A 14420-nucleotide genomic window follows, 5' to 3' on the forward strand; every position below is an offset into this window, starting at 1 on the left:
AAGACAATTCCTATGTAAGGAGGGAAAAGGGGAGGTGATCTCAGTTTATATTAACTTTAAAATCTGCCAGGGATATCTGAGACTGTTACCACGGCCGTGTGCATGTGCAATGCTTGTGCCTCGTGCCATTGTTTGAGAATCCCTACCAGCCCAACAGTCCTCTCCAAGAGTGGAATTCCCTTGAGAGTGTGTGGGTTGTTCTCCACTCTTTGCTGGCCGCCAGGATCCGGGAATTCACAATGCAGGGCGCCTTTGAGTCCGAGGGAAGCAGGGCAGGGACCATCTAGCAACCACGATGGGAGGAGGGAGGAGGCAGCCAGCGGGAGGAAAGCATCAGGGCCTAGCCTGACGCAGCAGCAGCCCTGGAGGTGGCCCCCGCCAGTGTTGCTGGGCGTCAGGATACAGTAGGTCTTGCGACTCCTCCAGTCGCGAGACCTAGAAGGGTCTCCTACCGCCCTCATCCTCAAGTCCAAGCCAAGGGAGTTGCCCTCTGAGCTAGCCACGGAAGAGGGCGGGGATTGGAGCGTGTGAAGAAGAGAGGGAGGGACGGGCTCTCCTCGCCACTCGCCGCTGGTGGCCGCAGGCGCCCTGCGCTGCCGCCGTCTCCGGGCCGAGCTGCACCCGGAGCCGCGACTGTATTGAGAACGTGTGAATGTCCGCGTGGACCAGGGCCGCGCGGGCCCCGCGCCTCCTCCGGCTGGCTCCCGCGTTCTGCTGTGTATGTTCGCTTCTTGTCACTGTGCGCCGAGAGGCAGAAGGACTATGAAAATGATTCACTTTCGGAGCTCCAGTATCAAATCGCTCAACCAGGAGATGAAATGCACCATTCGACTGCTGGACGACTCGGAGGTCTCCTGCCGTATCCAGGTGCGGTGGCACGGGAGGAGGCTGCAGGGGGTGCGGTATTTGCAAGGTGCAGGAGTGAGTGAGGGGGCTCTGAGGGTAAGCAAGCGCTGGTGGGAAACCCATCTCATCAGAAAAACCCGGCTGGAATGCGGGATTTACCTCAGTCCTCAAGATAGGGGCTTTGGCCCTCTGTAGTCATCTGCTATTTTGTTATCCTTACCTCAGCCCCCTACCCTGACATGTTCCCTGGGCTCACTTCACGTTGTTCCTAGGCTGAGGCTGTAAGCAAATGTCTCCTGCTTGGAGATGTACTGGTCCCTTTGGAGCCTAACTCACCAGGACGTAGAAGCCACAGTGCCAAGGGAGACCCTAGCATGCTACCCCCTCGCCTTCTTTCTCATCCACCACGTGGGAAAGGACTCCACCAGCCAGGGTTCGCTCTTGTTTCCCGCGCCCAGGCGGTTTGGGAACCTGATTCTTGTACCCTGCAGTCTGACTGTACAGCAGTCTGACTTCTCTAAGGTGGTAATGGACTTCTCCAAGTTTCCTAGAAATCTTAGGCTCCAGCCTTGAGGGATGGGGTGCACGTTGTATTGATCTGGAGCTACCTCAAAAGAAACATGAAATTCGTGTTTCAGGGAAAAGATTAGCAAACGGGTCCCTCGGGAAGCTAGGTCTTGGGTTAAAGAGCTTAGAATTTTGGCGACTATTCATGTGGTCAAGTTGGAGAAGGAGGAGTGTTGCTTAGTATTTTTATTAGCTGCTCCCTTCCTTGGGAGATACGTGTTTTTGGTCTTGCAAGCTGCTACTGCTGCTGCCTCAACTGGTGCTGCTGCTGCTGGTGGTGGTGGTTGTGGTAATGGTGTCTATCTATGTGTTTCTATGCACTCAAACAGGCTTGATGTCCTTTAGCTGCACTTGTTCAGATAGGTAGGTATGAACTTCTCCCATGACCTCATATGGCACGCACATTCTGCAAAGGTTGTATCAGAACTAAGCATTGTGAGCATCAGAGTTTAGAATCTAATTATTTCTAGGATTCCCTCTTCCAGTCTACTACATCTCAAGGTTCTAAGACCCATGATTATGGGGTGTGAATGGATTAGCACCTCCTAGAGGCAAGAATCCGCCTCTTGGTTGTTCCTGAATTTTTAAAAAGACATTTTTTTAATTAAAATAAAATTAAATCACTTTCCTCCTTCCCTTTCTCCTTCCAACCTCTCCCCCAAGTCTCCACTCTCCAACTTTTTTCATGTACCCCATCCACAATATCAACTAATACCTTTGTTCTTTTATCATTATGGTTGCATATATATGTATATGTATGCATAAGAATATAAATACAACCTCCTGAGTCTGTTTTTATTGTTTGTGTGTATATTGTTTCAAGGCGGATCACTTTCTATTGAATTACCAATAAGGGGACTCATCCCTGAGAAATGCTAATTCTCCTTTTCCACAGTTCCTGAAGTTCTTTACATAGAGGTAGGGTTCTGTAAAAATTTCCTTCTTCTCAGTTAGTAATACTGCCATTGTTTAGGTCTTGTAAATGCCATTTCTATGGGAGATTGTTTCACAGTGGACATATGGTATCCTGCACCTTGTAATCTTTCTGCAAGCCTTTACCCAATGTTCCCTTAGATGCAGTAACCTTTAGGATGCATCCACTGGGACTAGATTCCTCATGATACTTGGTCTTTGCATTATGTCCAATTGTGGTTTTTTTATGAGGGTCTCCTTTTGCTTTAAAGAGATGTTTCATTAATGAAGGATGGTGCCTACATTCGTCTGTGGATATAAGGATAAATTTTAGAGTGTAGGTAGAAGTTTTGTTGGCCTAGCAAAGTGGTAGTCATAGATACTCGTCTAAGATCCATGACCTCAACAGTTCTGGGAAAGTTGGCTAGTTTTATAGTTCTGTTCACAATTTCACTCCTGTTGAGTGAACTTTATGTTCAACAAACAGTTGTTGCACCTTTGTAGATATCTGTCCTGCTGGTCATTCTTATAATTCTTGAATGTTGCAGCTCAATGGGACCATTACATTTCCCTCCTGTACTGGTTAGCTTTTAAGTCAAACTTGAAACAAGCTAGAATCATTTAGGAAGAGGAAATGTAAATTGGGAAAATGCCTCATCTGCTTAGCCTGTGGAAAATCTTGTTGAGCATTTTCTTGATTGCTGATTAATGTGGGAGGCCTAGCTAGTTATGGGCAACGACACCCCTGGGTTGGCCCTAGGTGCCATAAGAAAGTCATAAGAAGCAAGCCAGTGGGCCCTGCTATTTCATGGCCGCTGCTTCGCTTCTTGCTTCCAGGTCCTTGGTCTGCCTTTTCTTCCCTCAGTGATAGACCCTTACTTGGAAGTTTAAGAGATAAACACGTTCCTCCCCAAGTTGCTTTTGATCATGGTTTTACCACTTTAAAAACTTTACTAAAACATTTCTCTAGAAATGTTTCATAGTATTTTCTGGTATGATGAAAGTTAGAACACAGGAAGGAGGATTTCAGGCCAGATCCAGTTTAAATAAAAATAATCTGAGTTCTCTGTCATAAATGTATAGTGTCTTTAGAAATAAAGTGATACCTTTAACCTCTGAAAGGCAACAGTAGCAGCAGCAGAATTCTGAATAACCACTCAAAGGGAGATGTCTCATACCTGATACTGTGATTTTTGTTAGTCTATAGCTCTTATGGAAGCATTGTCAGCCCAAGTGTGTGTGTGTGTGTGTGTGTGTGTGTGTGTGTGTGTGTGTGTGTGTGTGTGTTATGTATAATTGTATAATTCTAGGTAAATGAAAAACAATAGTTTCTTCAGGCTCTATCAAACAATCTTGGTATTGGTTGTCACCACTCATTACTTCTGCTTCTGTAAAGACTTCCTTCTACCTTTCCTGGTTAGTGCCCTCCTCCCATTTTTTTGTTGTGAGCTTTACTTTGCCCATATACTGCTATTCACCTCTCAGCCCCTCATACCCTGTAGTACCATCACGCTTTCCTGGTATCTATGTTGCATACTTGTTTCTGAGGATTTGGTGTTGAGGAGATCAAATAAGAGAAAAGTTGTGATGTCTTTCTTTCTGGGTCCAGGTTAACTCATTCAATATAATCTTTCCTAAGTCCATCTACTTATCTATTTACTTATTTTATGACTTCATTTTTCTTTACAGCTGGATAGTATTCCATAGTATACGTGTGCTTCATTTTCATTATCCATTTATCTGTTAAAGGACAATTAAATTATTTTCATTTCTTAGGTACCATAAATAGGGCCACAGCGAACAAAGCTGAGTAAGTATGTATGGAGCAGAATATCAAGTCCTGCCACAGAGTAGTATAGACATGGTATATGACCTATCATATCATTTTATGAGGCCTTATATATCAATTATTTTAATACACGGAGTACTATTCAAAAAGTTCTTGCAGCTATACCTAGTGGTGTACTGATAATGTTTTAGCACTTCAGGTTTCAAATTGAGGTTCTTGAACAACTTGGAGTTAATTTTTGTACATGGTGATACATAGAGGCCTACCTTCATTCTTCTGCATCCTAATATCTAGTTTCCCCAACATCGTTTGTTGAAGATGCTATCTTTTTTCTCATATGTATTGCTTTTAGCCTCTTTGTTAAATACTAGATGGTTGTTGTTATGTGCAACTCATGTTTAGGTCTTGTGTATTTGATTCCATTTGTTTACATGACTAGTTTTGGGTCAATACCTTATAGTTTTTATTACTACAATTCTATAATATATCTTGAAGTCTGAGATGGCACTCCTTCTAACATTACTATTTGACCAGTATTGCTTGGGGTATCTGACTTCTGCTTCTTTATGAATTTTAGGAAGTAATTTTGTGTTTCTGTCAAGAATGTTTGTTAAGGTTTGGTTTTTGCCCCAGCATGTGTGGTCTTTTTTATTTTTATTTTTTTCCACATGGAGAGGTTTAATGAAAGGACGAGACAAGAGAGAGGGACAAGAGAGAGAAAAAAAAGAGTGGAGGAGAGGAGTAGAGGCCAGCCCTGAGCACGTGGAGAGAAGTGGGGAGGAGAATGGGGAGAGAAGTGACAAAGGGGGAAGAAAGGAAGAGCAAGAGAGAACAAGAGCAAGAGCAAGAGCATGTGGCCTTTTTTAAAAGAAGCTTCTATGTACACTTGTGTAAAAAGTATATTCTGAGTATATTCTGCAGTGTTTAGATAGAGTAATCTGTATAGATCTGTTAGACTCCTTTGATATAAGATTTAATTCTCACATTTCTGTTTATTTTCTGTCCAGATGACCTATCAATTGGAGAAAGTGGGACACTGAAATTCCCTACTATTACTGTTTGTTTTAAAATGTCTTTAATTCCATTAGTATGCTTTTATGAAATTGAATGCACCAGAGTTTGGTGCATATATGTTTGATATTGTCACATTTTCTTAATTAATTGATCCCTTGATTAGAATGAAGTACCCTTCTTTGGCACTTTCTATTAGTATCAGTTTGACATCTAATTTATCATATGACAACAGCTACTTCCTTCTTTAACCCATTTGCTTGGAATACACTCTTCTAGTCTTTAACTTTAGGGTATGACCTATCATTTAAGTTGACTCATGTTTACGATAAAAACATTGATTTCTGTTTCTTTTTTTTTTATCTTCATTAACTTGAGTATTTCTTATTTAGATTTCGATTGTTATTCCCCTTCCCGGTTTCTGGGCCAACATCCCCCTAAGCCCTCCCCCTCCCCTTCTACATGGGCTTCCCCTCCCCACCCTCCCCCCATTACCACCCTCCCCCCAACAATCACGTTCACTGGGGGTTCAGTCTTGGCAGGACCAAGGGCTTCCCCTTCCACTGCTGCTCTTTCTAGGCTATTCATTGCTACCTATGAGGTTGGAGCCCAGGGTCAGTCCATGTATAGTCTTTAGGTAGTGGCTTAGTCCCTGGAAGCTCTGGTTGCTTGGCATTGTTGTTCATATGGGGTCTCAAGCCCCTTCAAGATCTTTCAGTCCTTTCTCTGATTCCTTCAACGGGGGTCCCATTCTCAGTTCAGTGGTTTGCTGCTGGCATTTGCCTGTGTATTTGCTGTATTCTGACTGTTTCTCTCAGGAGAGATCTACATCCGGTTCCTGTCAGTCTGCACTTCATTGCTTCATCCGTCTTATCTAGTTTGGTGGCTGTATATGTATGGGCCACATGTGGGGGTGTTCCTTCTGCCTCTGTTCTAAACTTTGCCTCCCTATTCCCTGCCAAGGGTATTCTTGTTCCCCTTTTAAAGAAGGAGTGAAGCATTCACATTTTGATCATCCGTCTTGAGTTTCATTTGTTATAGGCATCTAGGGTAATTCAAGCATTTGGGCTAATAGCCACTTATCAATGAGTGCATACCATGTGTGTTTTTCTGTGATTGGGTTACCTCACTCAGGATGATATTTTCCAGTTCCAACCATTTGCCTACGAATTTCATAAAGTCATTGTTTTTGATAGCTGAGTAATATTCCATTGTGTAGATATACCACATATTCTGTATCCATTCCTCTGTTGAAGGGCATCTGGGTTCTTTCCAGCTTCTGGCTAGTATAAGTAAGGCTGCTATGAACATAGTGGAGCACGTATCGTTTTTATATGTTGAGTATATGCCCAAGAGAGGTATAGCTGGGTCCTCAGGTAGTTCAATGTCCAATTTTCTGAGGAACCTCCAGACTGATTTCCAGAATGGTTGTACCAGGATTTCTGTTTCTTAATACAATCAAGTAACCCATTTCTTTCGATTGGAAACTTGAGACCATTATTTAGAAGTTATTAAATTATAGAAAGGTGTATTTAGATTGTATTTTCGAAGGTTTGTGTTTTTAGTTTTCCTTTCTCTTTCATGGTGTTTCTTTTCTGATCTTGTGTAGTAGGGGTTCTGTTTGCTTCTTGTACCTGTATAAGTGTGTCTTTCTTTAGTTTAAGAATTTTTTTCTGTGATCTTATTATAAATCTGATCTCTGCCTTTCATATATGATTCATCTCACTTGTATATGCCTAAATTCAAAGATTTAGTCTTTTGATGACACCCATGCTGGCTAGTCTTGTGTCAACTTGACATACAAATGAGAGTTGTCTGAAACAAGTGAACCTTAATTGAGAAAATGATTTCATAAGATCTGACTGTAAGACATTTTCTTAATTAGTGATAGATGGGGTGGGAGAGTCCATTCATTGTAGGAGGGCACACCCATTTTGGGTGGTTCCATCCATAAGCTGGTGGTCTTTGGTTCTATAAGAAAGCAGACTGAGCAAGTCATACTGAGCAAGCCAGTAATAAGTCCTACCCCCAACCTCCATTGACTATTGTCTCCAGGTTCCTGCTGTTTGATTTCTTGTCCTGGATTCTTTTGGTAATAAACAACAATATGGTTGTTCTTCAGGTACAAACTGAATAAACGCTTTCCTGCTCAATTTGCTTTTTGGTTACAGTGGTTTTTTTGCAGCAATAGAAACCCTAACTAAGACAGTGGCCCACATATTCTACATGATCCTCTCCTGTGCTTTAAAAACAATTCATATTCTTTCCTATTTCATCTCAATCCTCTATTGTTGAGTCTTGAGAGTCTACCTTCTGTTTGATTCATTTTCCTTGAAAGAATTTTCTCTGCGTTTTCTAATTGAGATACTGCATTTTTTATTTATTAACTTGAGTATTTCTTATATACATTTCAAGTGTTATTCCCTTTCCCGGTTTCCGGGCAAACATCACCCTCCCCCCTCCCCTTCCTTATGGGTGTTCCCCTCCCAACCCTCCCCCCATTGCCGCCCTCCCCCCATAGTCTAGTTCACTGGGGGTTCAGTCTTAGCAGGACCTAGGGCTTCCCCTTCCACTGGTGCTCTTACTAGGATATTCATTGCTACCTATGGGGTCAGAGTCCAGGGTCAGTCCATGTATAGTCTTTAGGTAGTGGCTTAGTCCCTGGAAGCTCTGGTTGCTTGACATTGTTGTACTTTTGGGGTCTCGAGCACCTTCAAGCTCTTCCAGTTCTTTCTCTGTTTCCTTCAACGGGGAACCTATTCTCAGTTCAGTGGTTTGCTGCTGGCATTCGCCTCTGTATTTGCTGTATTCTGGCTGTGTCTCTCAGGAGTGATCAACATCCGGCTCCTGTCGGTCTGCACTTCTTTGCTTCATCCATCTTGTCTAATTGGGTGGCTGTATATGGAGATACTGCATTTTTTAATTTCATCTCTACTTAACTTCTGCTATCCTTAGTGTTTCTATCTCTTTACTGAATTCAGCTTTCAAATCCTAAATTATCTCTTTCATTTCATTTGGTAGTTTGTTTTGTTTTAATTAGTGAGTTTGTTTGTTTTTAACAAAACCCAAGCATTTGATGTTTTCCTCTTAGAGTTCAATGAAGTCTTTGCTCATGTTGCTTTAATTCCTTGAATACTTTGGTTCATTTTATGATTGTTCTTTGTAAACTCTGTTACCTGGGAACAGAGTTTAATGTTTTGTCTAAGTAGTTGTTTTTGTGCTTTTACCTGGGCATATTGATTTTTTTGTTTATCTTTCTGACATGATAATCTGGCCTTCCTTACATAGAATCGGTGTAGGAACTCAATGGCTTGAAATGAGCCAGGTAAAGCTGATGGGCAGGCTGTTCAACTAGACAAGGCAAAGATGGCTTCCAAACCACAGATCTGGGGCTAGGTCTATCAGTATAAAGATGATAATCGGTAACCAGAAAGATGGGAAAGGAAAAGAAGAATCTCATCAGTTGAGGGGGACTCTTGAACAAATCAGTTTCAAAGACCACTGATCTAGACCTATGTCTATGGGTGTGAAGATAGCCATATGGTAGGGTGGGGTGGGGTGGGGTGAGATGGAGAACGGATGAGAAAGGCAAGAATCAATTTACCCGGAAAAGAGACTCACAGTTATTATAGGATACATATCCAGACCAAGGCTGTGTGTGTGTGTGCGTGTGTGTGTGTGTGTGTGTGTGTGTGTGTGTGTGTTTATAGGGGACAAAGGTAGTAAAGAAGATCAACTTACAAGGCAAAGGTGGTGCCTGGAGATCATCTCAGGTAGGCATGGAACTAAGCTTGTGAGAGTGGAGATCATTTGTGATGGGTTTGGAAGTAGGCTTCTTGAACTTTTGGTTTTCTTATTCATTGGGGGTATTTTTGACACGAGATCAGTGAAACTTTTGTAAATTAATATCTGGGTAAATTTCTATGCAGAGCTTCCCCATTATGTGTCAGGAAAGGTTGCAGCAGCAGCAGTGGCTTTCAAGTGTGTTCACCAACATGTACAGAATATTGCCTCCAGAAGAAGTGGAAAAACTCAGGTTACAAATTCTTGAGTTGCTCATCAGTCTGCTTTCCCTAGTAATCATTTCCAGAGAGGGAAAAAAAAAACATAAATTCTGTGAAATGTTTCACTGTAAGCAGCCCTCAGGACTGTTGTGTGAGATCATGTAAACGAATTCCATACCATTTTTCAGTATCTTTTACATGTTCTCCCTTTTTAGCCTATGATATCCAATACTTAATATAAATCTCTTGGGTAAACATTATTTTGATTTTATAAATAAGCAAACTGAGACACTGAAATATTAACTTTTTGTCCAAAACAATGTGAGCTGTTGGCATTAAGATCTACAACTGTCTGGATTCAAAACTTGAGTATGCCTTTGGCTTACTACTTCACATTCAAAATAGTTAGATTTCAGTGAGATTTCCAACACAGAAGCAGATGAATCCATGGAATGCTGCCTGAACTGACTTGAAGACCAGTAGGGATTCTTGTCTCACTAATTTGCATATGGATCAATTTCAGGATTTGGCAGAAAATCTGGCATTCCACAGCTGACTGGAATGTCTCATCTAAATGCCACTAGGAAACATTTCCATTTCCAGAAACTTTGTATTTTTCCTCAAGAAAACGATACTTACATGCAGTAGGTTCTATGAGCTGTATTTTTACGTTTCAGATCAAATAATCTTCAAATTATCTCTGTGAATCAAAAGATGAACTGCGAATTAAGTTACTAAAGAGATTCTGTGCACTGATTACAGACTGATGATGGTCACGGGGCATGTGTTTTTACATGTAGCATTGCCTTCGGAGGGCAGTACACAGTGTTTTTTGATGTAATGTGAACTTTGGAGCTCATAACATTGGTGACATAAGAACATAGAACAAAAGGAGAGGAAAATGTCAGAAAAAAATGTAGCTCATTCATGAGATAATGAATTTTTGTGTAGTTCAGACAATGCATTTTCAACAATGAATTATTTTTAAAAATCATCTTAATTTTATGCTAAGTATCATCTGTATTTCAAGAACAGGGCTAAAACTAAAGATTTTTTTAAAAATTAAATTAGTTAAGTGGTCCTTGATCAGATTGAGACAGATAGACAAAAATTTTTTATTTGAAAACAAAATGGCATATAGACATAGAATAAAGGTAGCTATACGCAAATATAACACCAACAGAATGTACCCATACAAGGCTGGAGCATTCCTAAGAATGTCTGGTTATGCATGAAACTGGTGAATAACTAAAGGGATCAGTGGACATCACCTGGAAGCAGATTAGAAAGCCAAATCTAAAAGACTTTTAGATTATTAATTTTAGAATCTTCATTTGAATGGCATAGGCATTGGTCTAAGTTATGCGGTTCTTCTATCTACCACCTTGCTCCATGCCAATCTCTTCCAACCCCTAACACTAGGTAGGATAGAAAGGTTAAAGAGAATGGAGGAACAAACCTCTTTAGACTATTTCCTGCTGATTAGGGGTGTTGAGCTCCTTGGGGTAAGTCCTATATTCATTGTCAGGATATCCAATTTCTAATTTTCTTTGCTCACTACCATTTGACCAGCAGCAGAAACCAATAGCAGGAGCAATAGCTTCCTCAGAGCATGCCCCTAACCCTGACTAGTCTCAGGGCTCTGGCATTTATTCCCTCTCAAAAGTTCCCAGAATTCCAAACATCATATACTCTCAGGAACTATCTGCAGCTGAAAAAACCACACCTCTAGAGCATGAGGCAAATCATAATCACCTGCAGTGATTATGCTATTTTTCTTTTATCTCACACCTGGAATTAAAACAAAAAATGCATTCACAAAGCATAACTGGGTTTTTTAAGAAACCAAAATGCTCATTATAGAATGGGAACATAGAAGATTGCTAGTTGACTTCTATTTATCATTTTATGTGTTTTTTCTCTACACAATACTATCCTAGGGTTTTATTGCCATGAATAAACACTGTAGCCAAGGCAACTCTTATAAAAAAAAACTCTTTAATTGTGGCTGGTTTACACTTTCAGCGGTTTAGTCCATTATTATAATGGAGGAAAGGATGGTGGCATACAGGCAGACACTGCTGAAAACAGAACTGAGGTATCTACGTCTTGATCCTCGGGCAGCAAGGAGAGAATTTGTACCACAATGGATGTAGCTTGAGAATATATAATCTCAAAGTCCTCCTCCACAATGACACACTTCCTCCAACAAGGCCACACCTACTCCAATAAGGCCACATCTAATAGTGCCACTCCCTATGGTCCAGTCATTCAAACACATGAGTCTATGAGGGCCATTCTTATGCAAACCACCACAAGTATCATAAGCACAAATAGCATAACTGGATGTGGAAATCAAGGCTAAATCTGAGTCCAAGGTTGTTAGAATTAGTGACTAAAATATTGACAAAGCCCTTTGAAGGACTCCTCACATAATGTTTTGCTATAGTTTGGAGTATGATTATTTGAAGGCATGGAGGATAATTAGCATTTTAATCTAGATCATGACTAGATTAATTCCTAATCTAAAAATATAAATTCCTGCATTAAGAAAAATACAGAGATAATATCAAAATAATTTCTCTAAAATGCTTTAACTTGTAGTTTTAAGAATGATTCTGTAAATCAGTTCAGTCAGGCCCTAGTATTAGTGCCCTCTAGAAAAACATGAACAGGAGCTACTACTTAGTTTGACAATCTTTTTTTTAAAGCTCAGGGAGAAGAGTAATAAAGTCAGTGAATCACTGGAATTGAAATAAACCATCCTGTTCTTTCATACCACCTAGTACTTTATCTGGGGTAGCTTCAAGCCTCAAGGATATATGTTTCTCCAGATGGGTGTCCTGTCACATGGTTGAAGGGCACCTTGGGCAATACATTTTGCTTGCATGCCCAGTTTTTCCACCAGGTATAGATATCACCTCTTATTCAGTTCTGATAGAGAAGGGAAAAAAGAGGAAAGTTGCACTGTCATTCAAGGGCCACTACAGAAGCTGAATTTGCAGCTCTAGCTGCGATCTAGCTACCTGAGAACAGGAAGCTAGAACAAAGCAGATTTAAACATATGCCACAAAGAGGATAGCTCAGGCTTCTCTCCAAATTCATTAGATAAAGAGTGTTTCTTTATGCTAGTATCCAATCGTTAAAAAGTTCCTTAGCAGGCTTTCTTGAATATGCTCACTGAGAAGGAAATGCTAGGATGCCCTTTACATACTTTGGTATGTAAAGTATGTTTTTTCTTTCGTGTGTGTGTGTGTGTGTGTGTGTGTGTGTGTGTGTGTGTGTGTGTGTTATGTGAAAAGGCAGAATTTAAGGTATTTCATTATGAAGACAAAATTTAGTATTTAAGAAATACCTTTATCCTGCCATGCATCTATCTTTTCAAAAATCAAACACCCCCTTTCCCCACTCCCCACTAGAGAAATTGGACTTTATAGGTTCTCAGCAAAATTCTAAAATTCTATGTGCTGTTGGGAGTAGAGATGGTTCTAAAACTTGTGATTGTTGCTAAAGCAATCATTTTCAAATAGCAAATCAGGAAATTGGGAGGCCTCACTGTGGTTATGACCTCTTTTATCTATTAGGATGGACCTGAGGATAGCTTGAATGTAGAAGTTCCAAGAAATGTGTGTTGAACAGAGGTATAAAACCCTGAAAAGACTTCTATTGGGCCTTTTTTGGGCATCAGAGATACAAGAAGACATTTTGAATGTATTCCATTCCATTCTAATAGAGAAAACAGACACAGAAACAGATTTAACACAGTAATATTATGATAGAAAAATCCCAGAATGCTATTGATTTGGGGCAGAGAGCTAGTGAAGGTGTGAGCTGGAGACACCATAGACTTTCCATTAACTGCTGTCCTTTCATCCAAAGTTACTACTTCTTAAAGGGAATTTTTAAATTGAGCACTGACATTTTCTTACTGACATTTCCTTACATCTAACTTTGCTCTTTTTCTTGCAGACATCTCATCAAAACTTCTAAGGTATTACTGTGAGGACTTTGTTAGTTATTTCTGGTTTTCACCTCAGCCTTAGTTTTTACTATTGTTTTTTGAAAGAGGAATAGTGTTAAAAGCTTAATTAAAACAAGCAAGAAGCATGAATGTCTTTTTAGAAAAAGAAAAGGTTAAGCCAAATAAAAGCCTCTGGGTCCTAACAAACATGAGTGTTTATAGTTCTCCTCTTCCTGTTATACCTTCCTTCTGCCTCTCTCAAGATGGAAACTTCCAGGAAAGTGATCAGGATTTGTTTTTGGTGCCAATTATACCCTGTATCTAGTTTGCTGTAAACTATGTTACATATTTAAGATATGAGAATATTAATATGGGTTTTTAAGTTCACCTATAGTTGAAAACGTCACTACCCAAAAACTACAAATATGAGCCCATGGTCAAAATTCCCTGATGCCAATTTGAAGTTACCCAACTAGAGCTGATCATTAATTACCACTTATTGTTTTTATTGTGCCCTTTTGGGGATCCTGAGATCGCCCATCTGAAGGGACTACCAGTGTCTTTAAATCCTATTTGTAGACCATCACTACTCTTATGGCCATCTAGAATCATCCATACCATCTGTTGTGTTGTCTTGTTTTAGGCATACAGAACTTCCTAGACCTAAGATTTTGCCTCACATTAGAAAATGTAATTTTAATAAATCCCGTGTACTGGCGAGGATGTGGAGAAAGAGGAACACTCCTCCATTGTTGGTGGGATTGCAGACTGGTAAAACCATTCTGGAAATCAGTCTGGAGGTTCCTCAGAAAATTGAACATTGAACTACCTGAGGATCCAGCTATACCTCTCTTATACCCAGAAGATTCCCCAACATATAAAAAAGACACGTGCTCCACTATGTTCATAGCAGCTTTATTTATAATAGCCAGAAGCTGGAAAGAACCCAGATGCCCTTCAACAGAGGAATGGATACAGAATATGTGGTACATCTACACAATGGGATATTACTCAGCTATCAAAAACAATGACTTTATGAAATTTGTAGGCAAATGGATGGAACTGGAAAATATCATCCTGAGTGAGGTAACCCAATCACAGAAAAACACACATGGTATGCATTCATTGATAAGTGGCTATTAGCCCAATCTAGGTTTGAATTACCCTAGATGCATAGAACACATGAAACTCAAGACGGATGATCAAAATGTGAATGCTTCACTCCTTCTTTAAAAGGGGGAACAAGAATACCCTTGGCAGGGAAAAGAGAGGCAAAGATTAAAACACAGACTGGAGGAACACCCATTCAGAGCCTGCCCCACATGTGGCC

General features: G+C 40.4%; 1 protein-coding gene across 2 annotated transcripts in view; it reads left to right on the forward strand.

Annotated features, from left to right (window-relative positions):
- The first annotated feature begins 553 nt into the window (after window positions 1-553).
- The window catches only part of Frmd3 (FERM domain containing 3), a 288014-nt gene continuing 274147 nt past the window's right edge, over window positions 554-14420 (forward strand). For both annotated transcript variants that reach the window (NM_001415820.1, NM_001415819.2), the window contains 1 exon segment: window positions 554-867. In NM_001415820.1, the coding sequence (NP_001402749.1) occupies window positions 721-867 (147 nt within the window). In that variant the 5' untranslated portion in view covers window positions 554-720.

This window comes from Rattus norvegicus, chromosome 5 (genome assembly GCF_021556685.1).
Source record: "Rattus norvegicus strain SHRSP/BbbUtx chromosome 5, alternate assembly SHRSP_T2T, whole genome shotgun sequence".
NCBI lineage: Eukaryota > Metazoa > Chordata > Mammalia > Rodentia > Muridae > Rattus > Rattus norvegicus.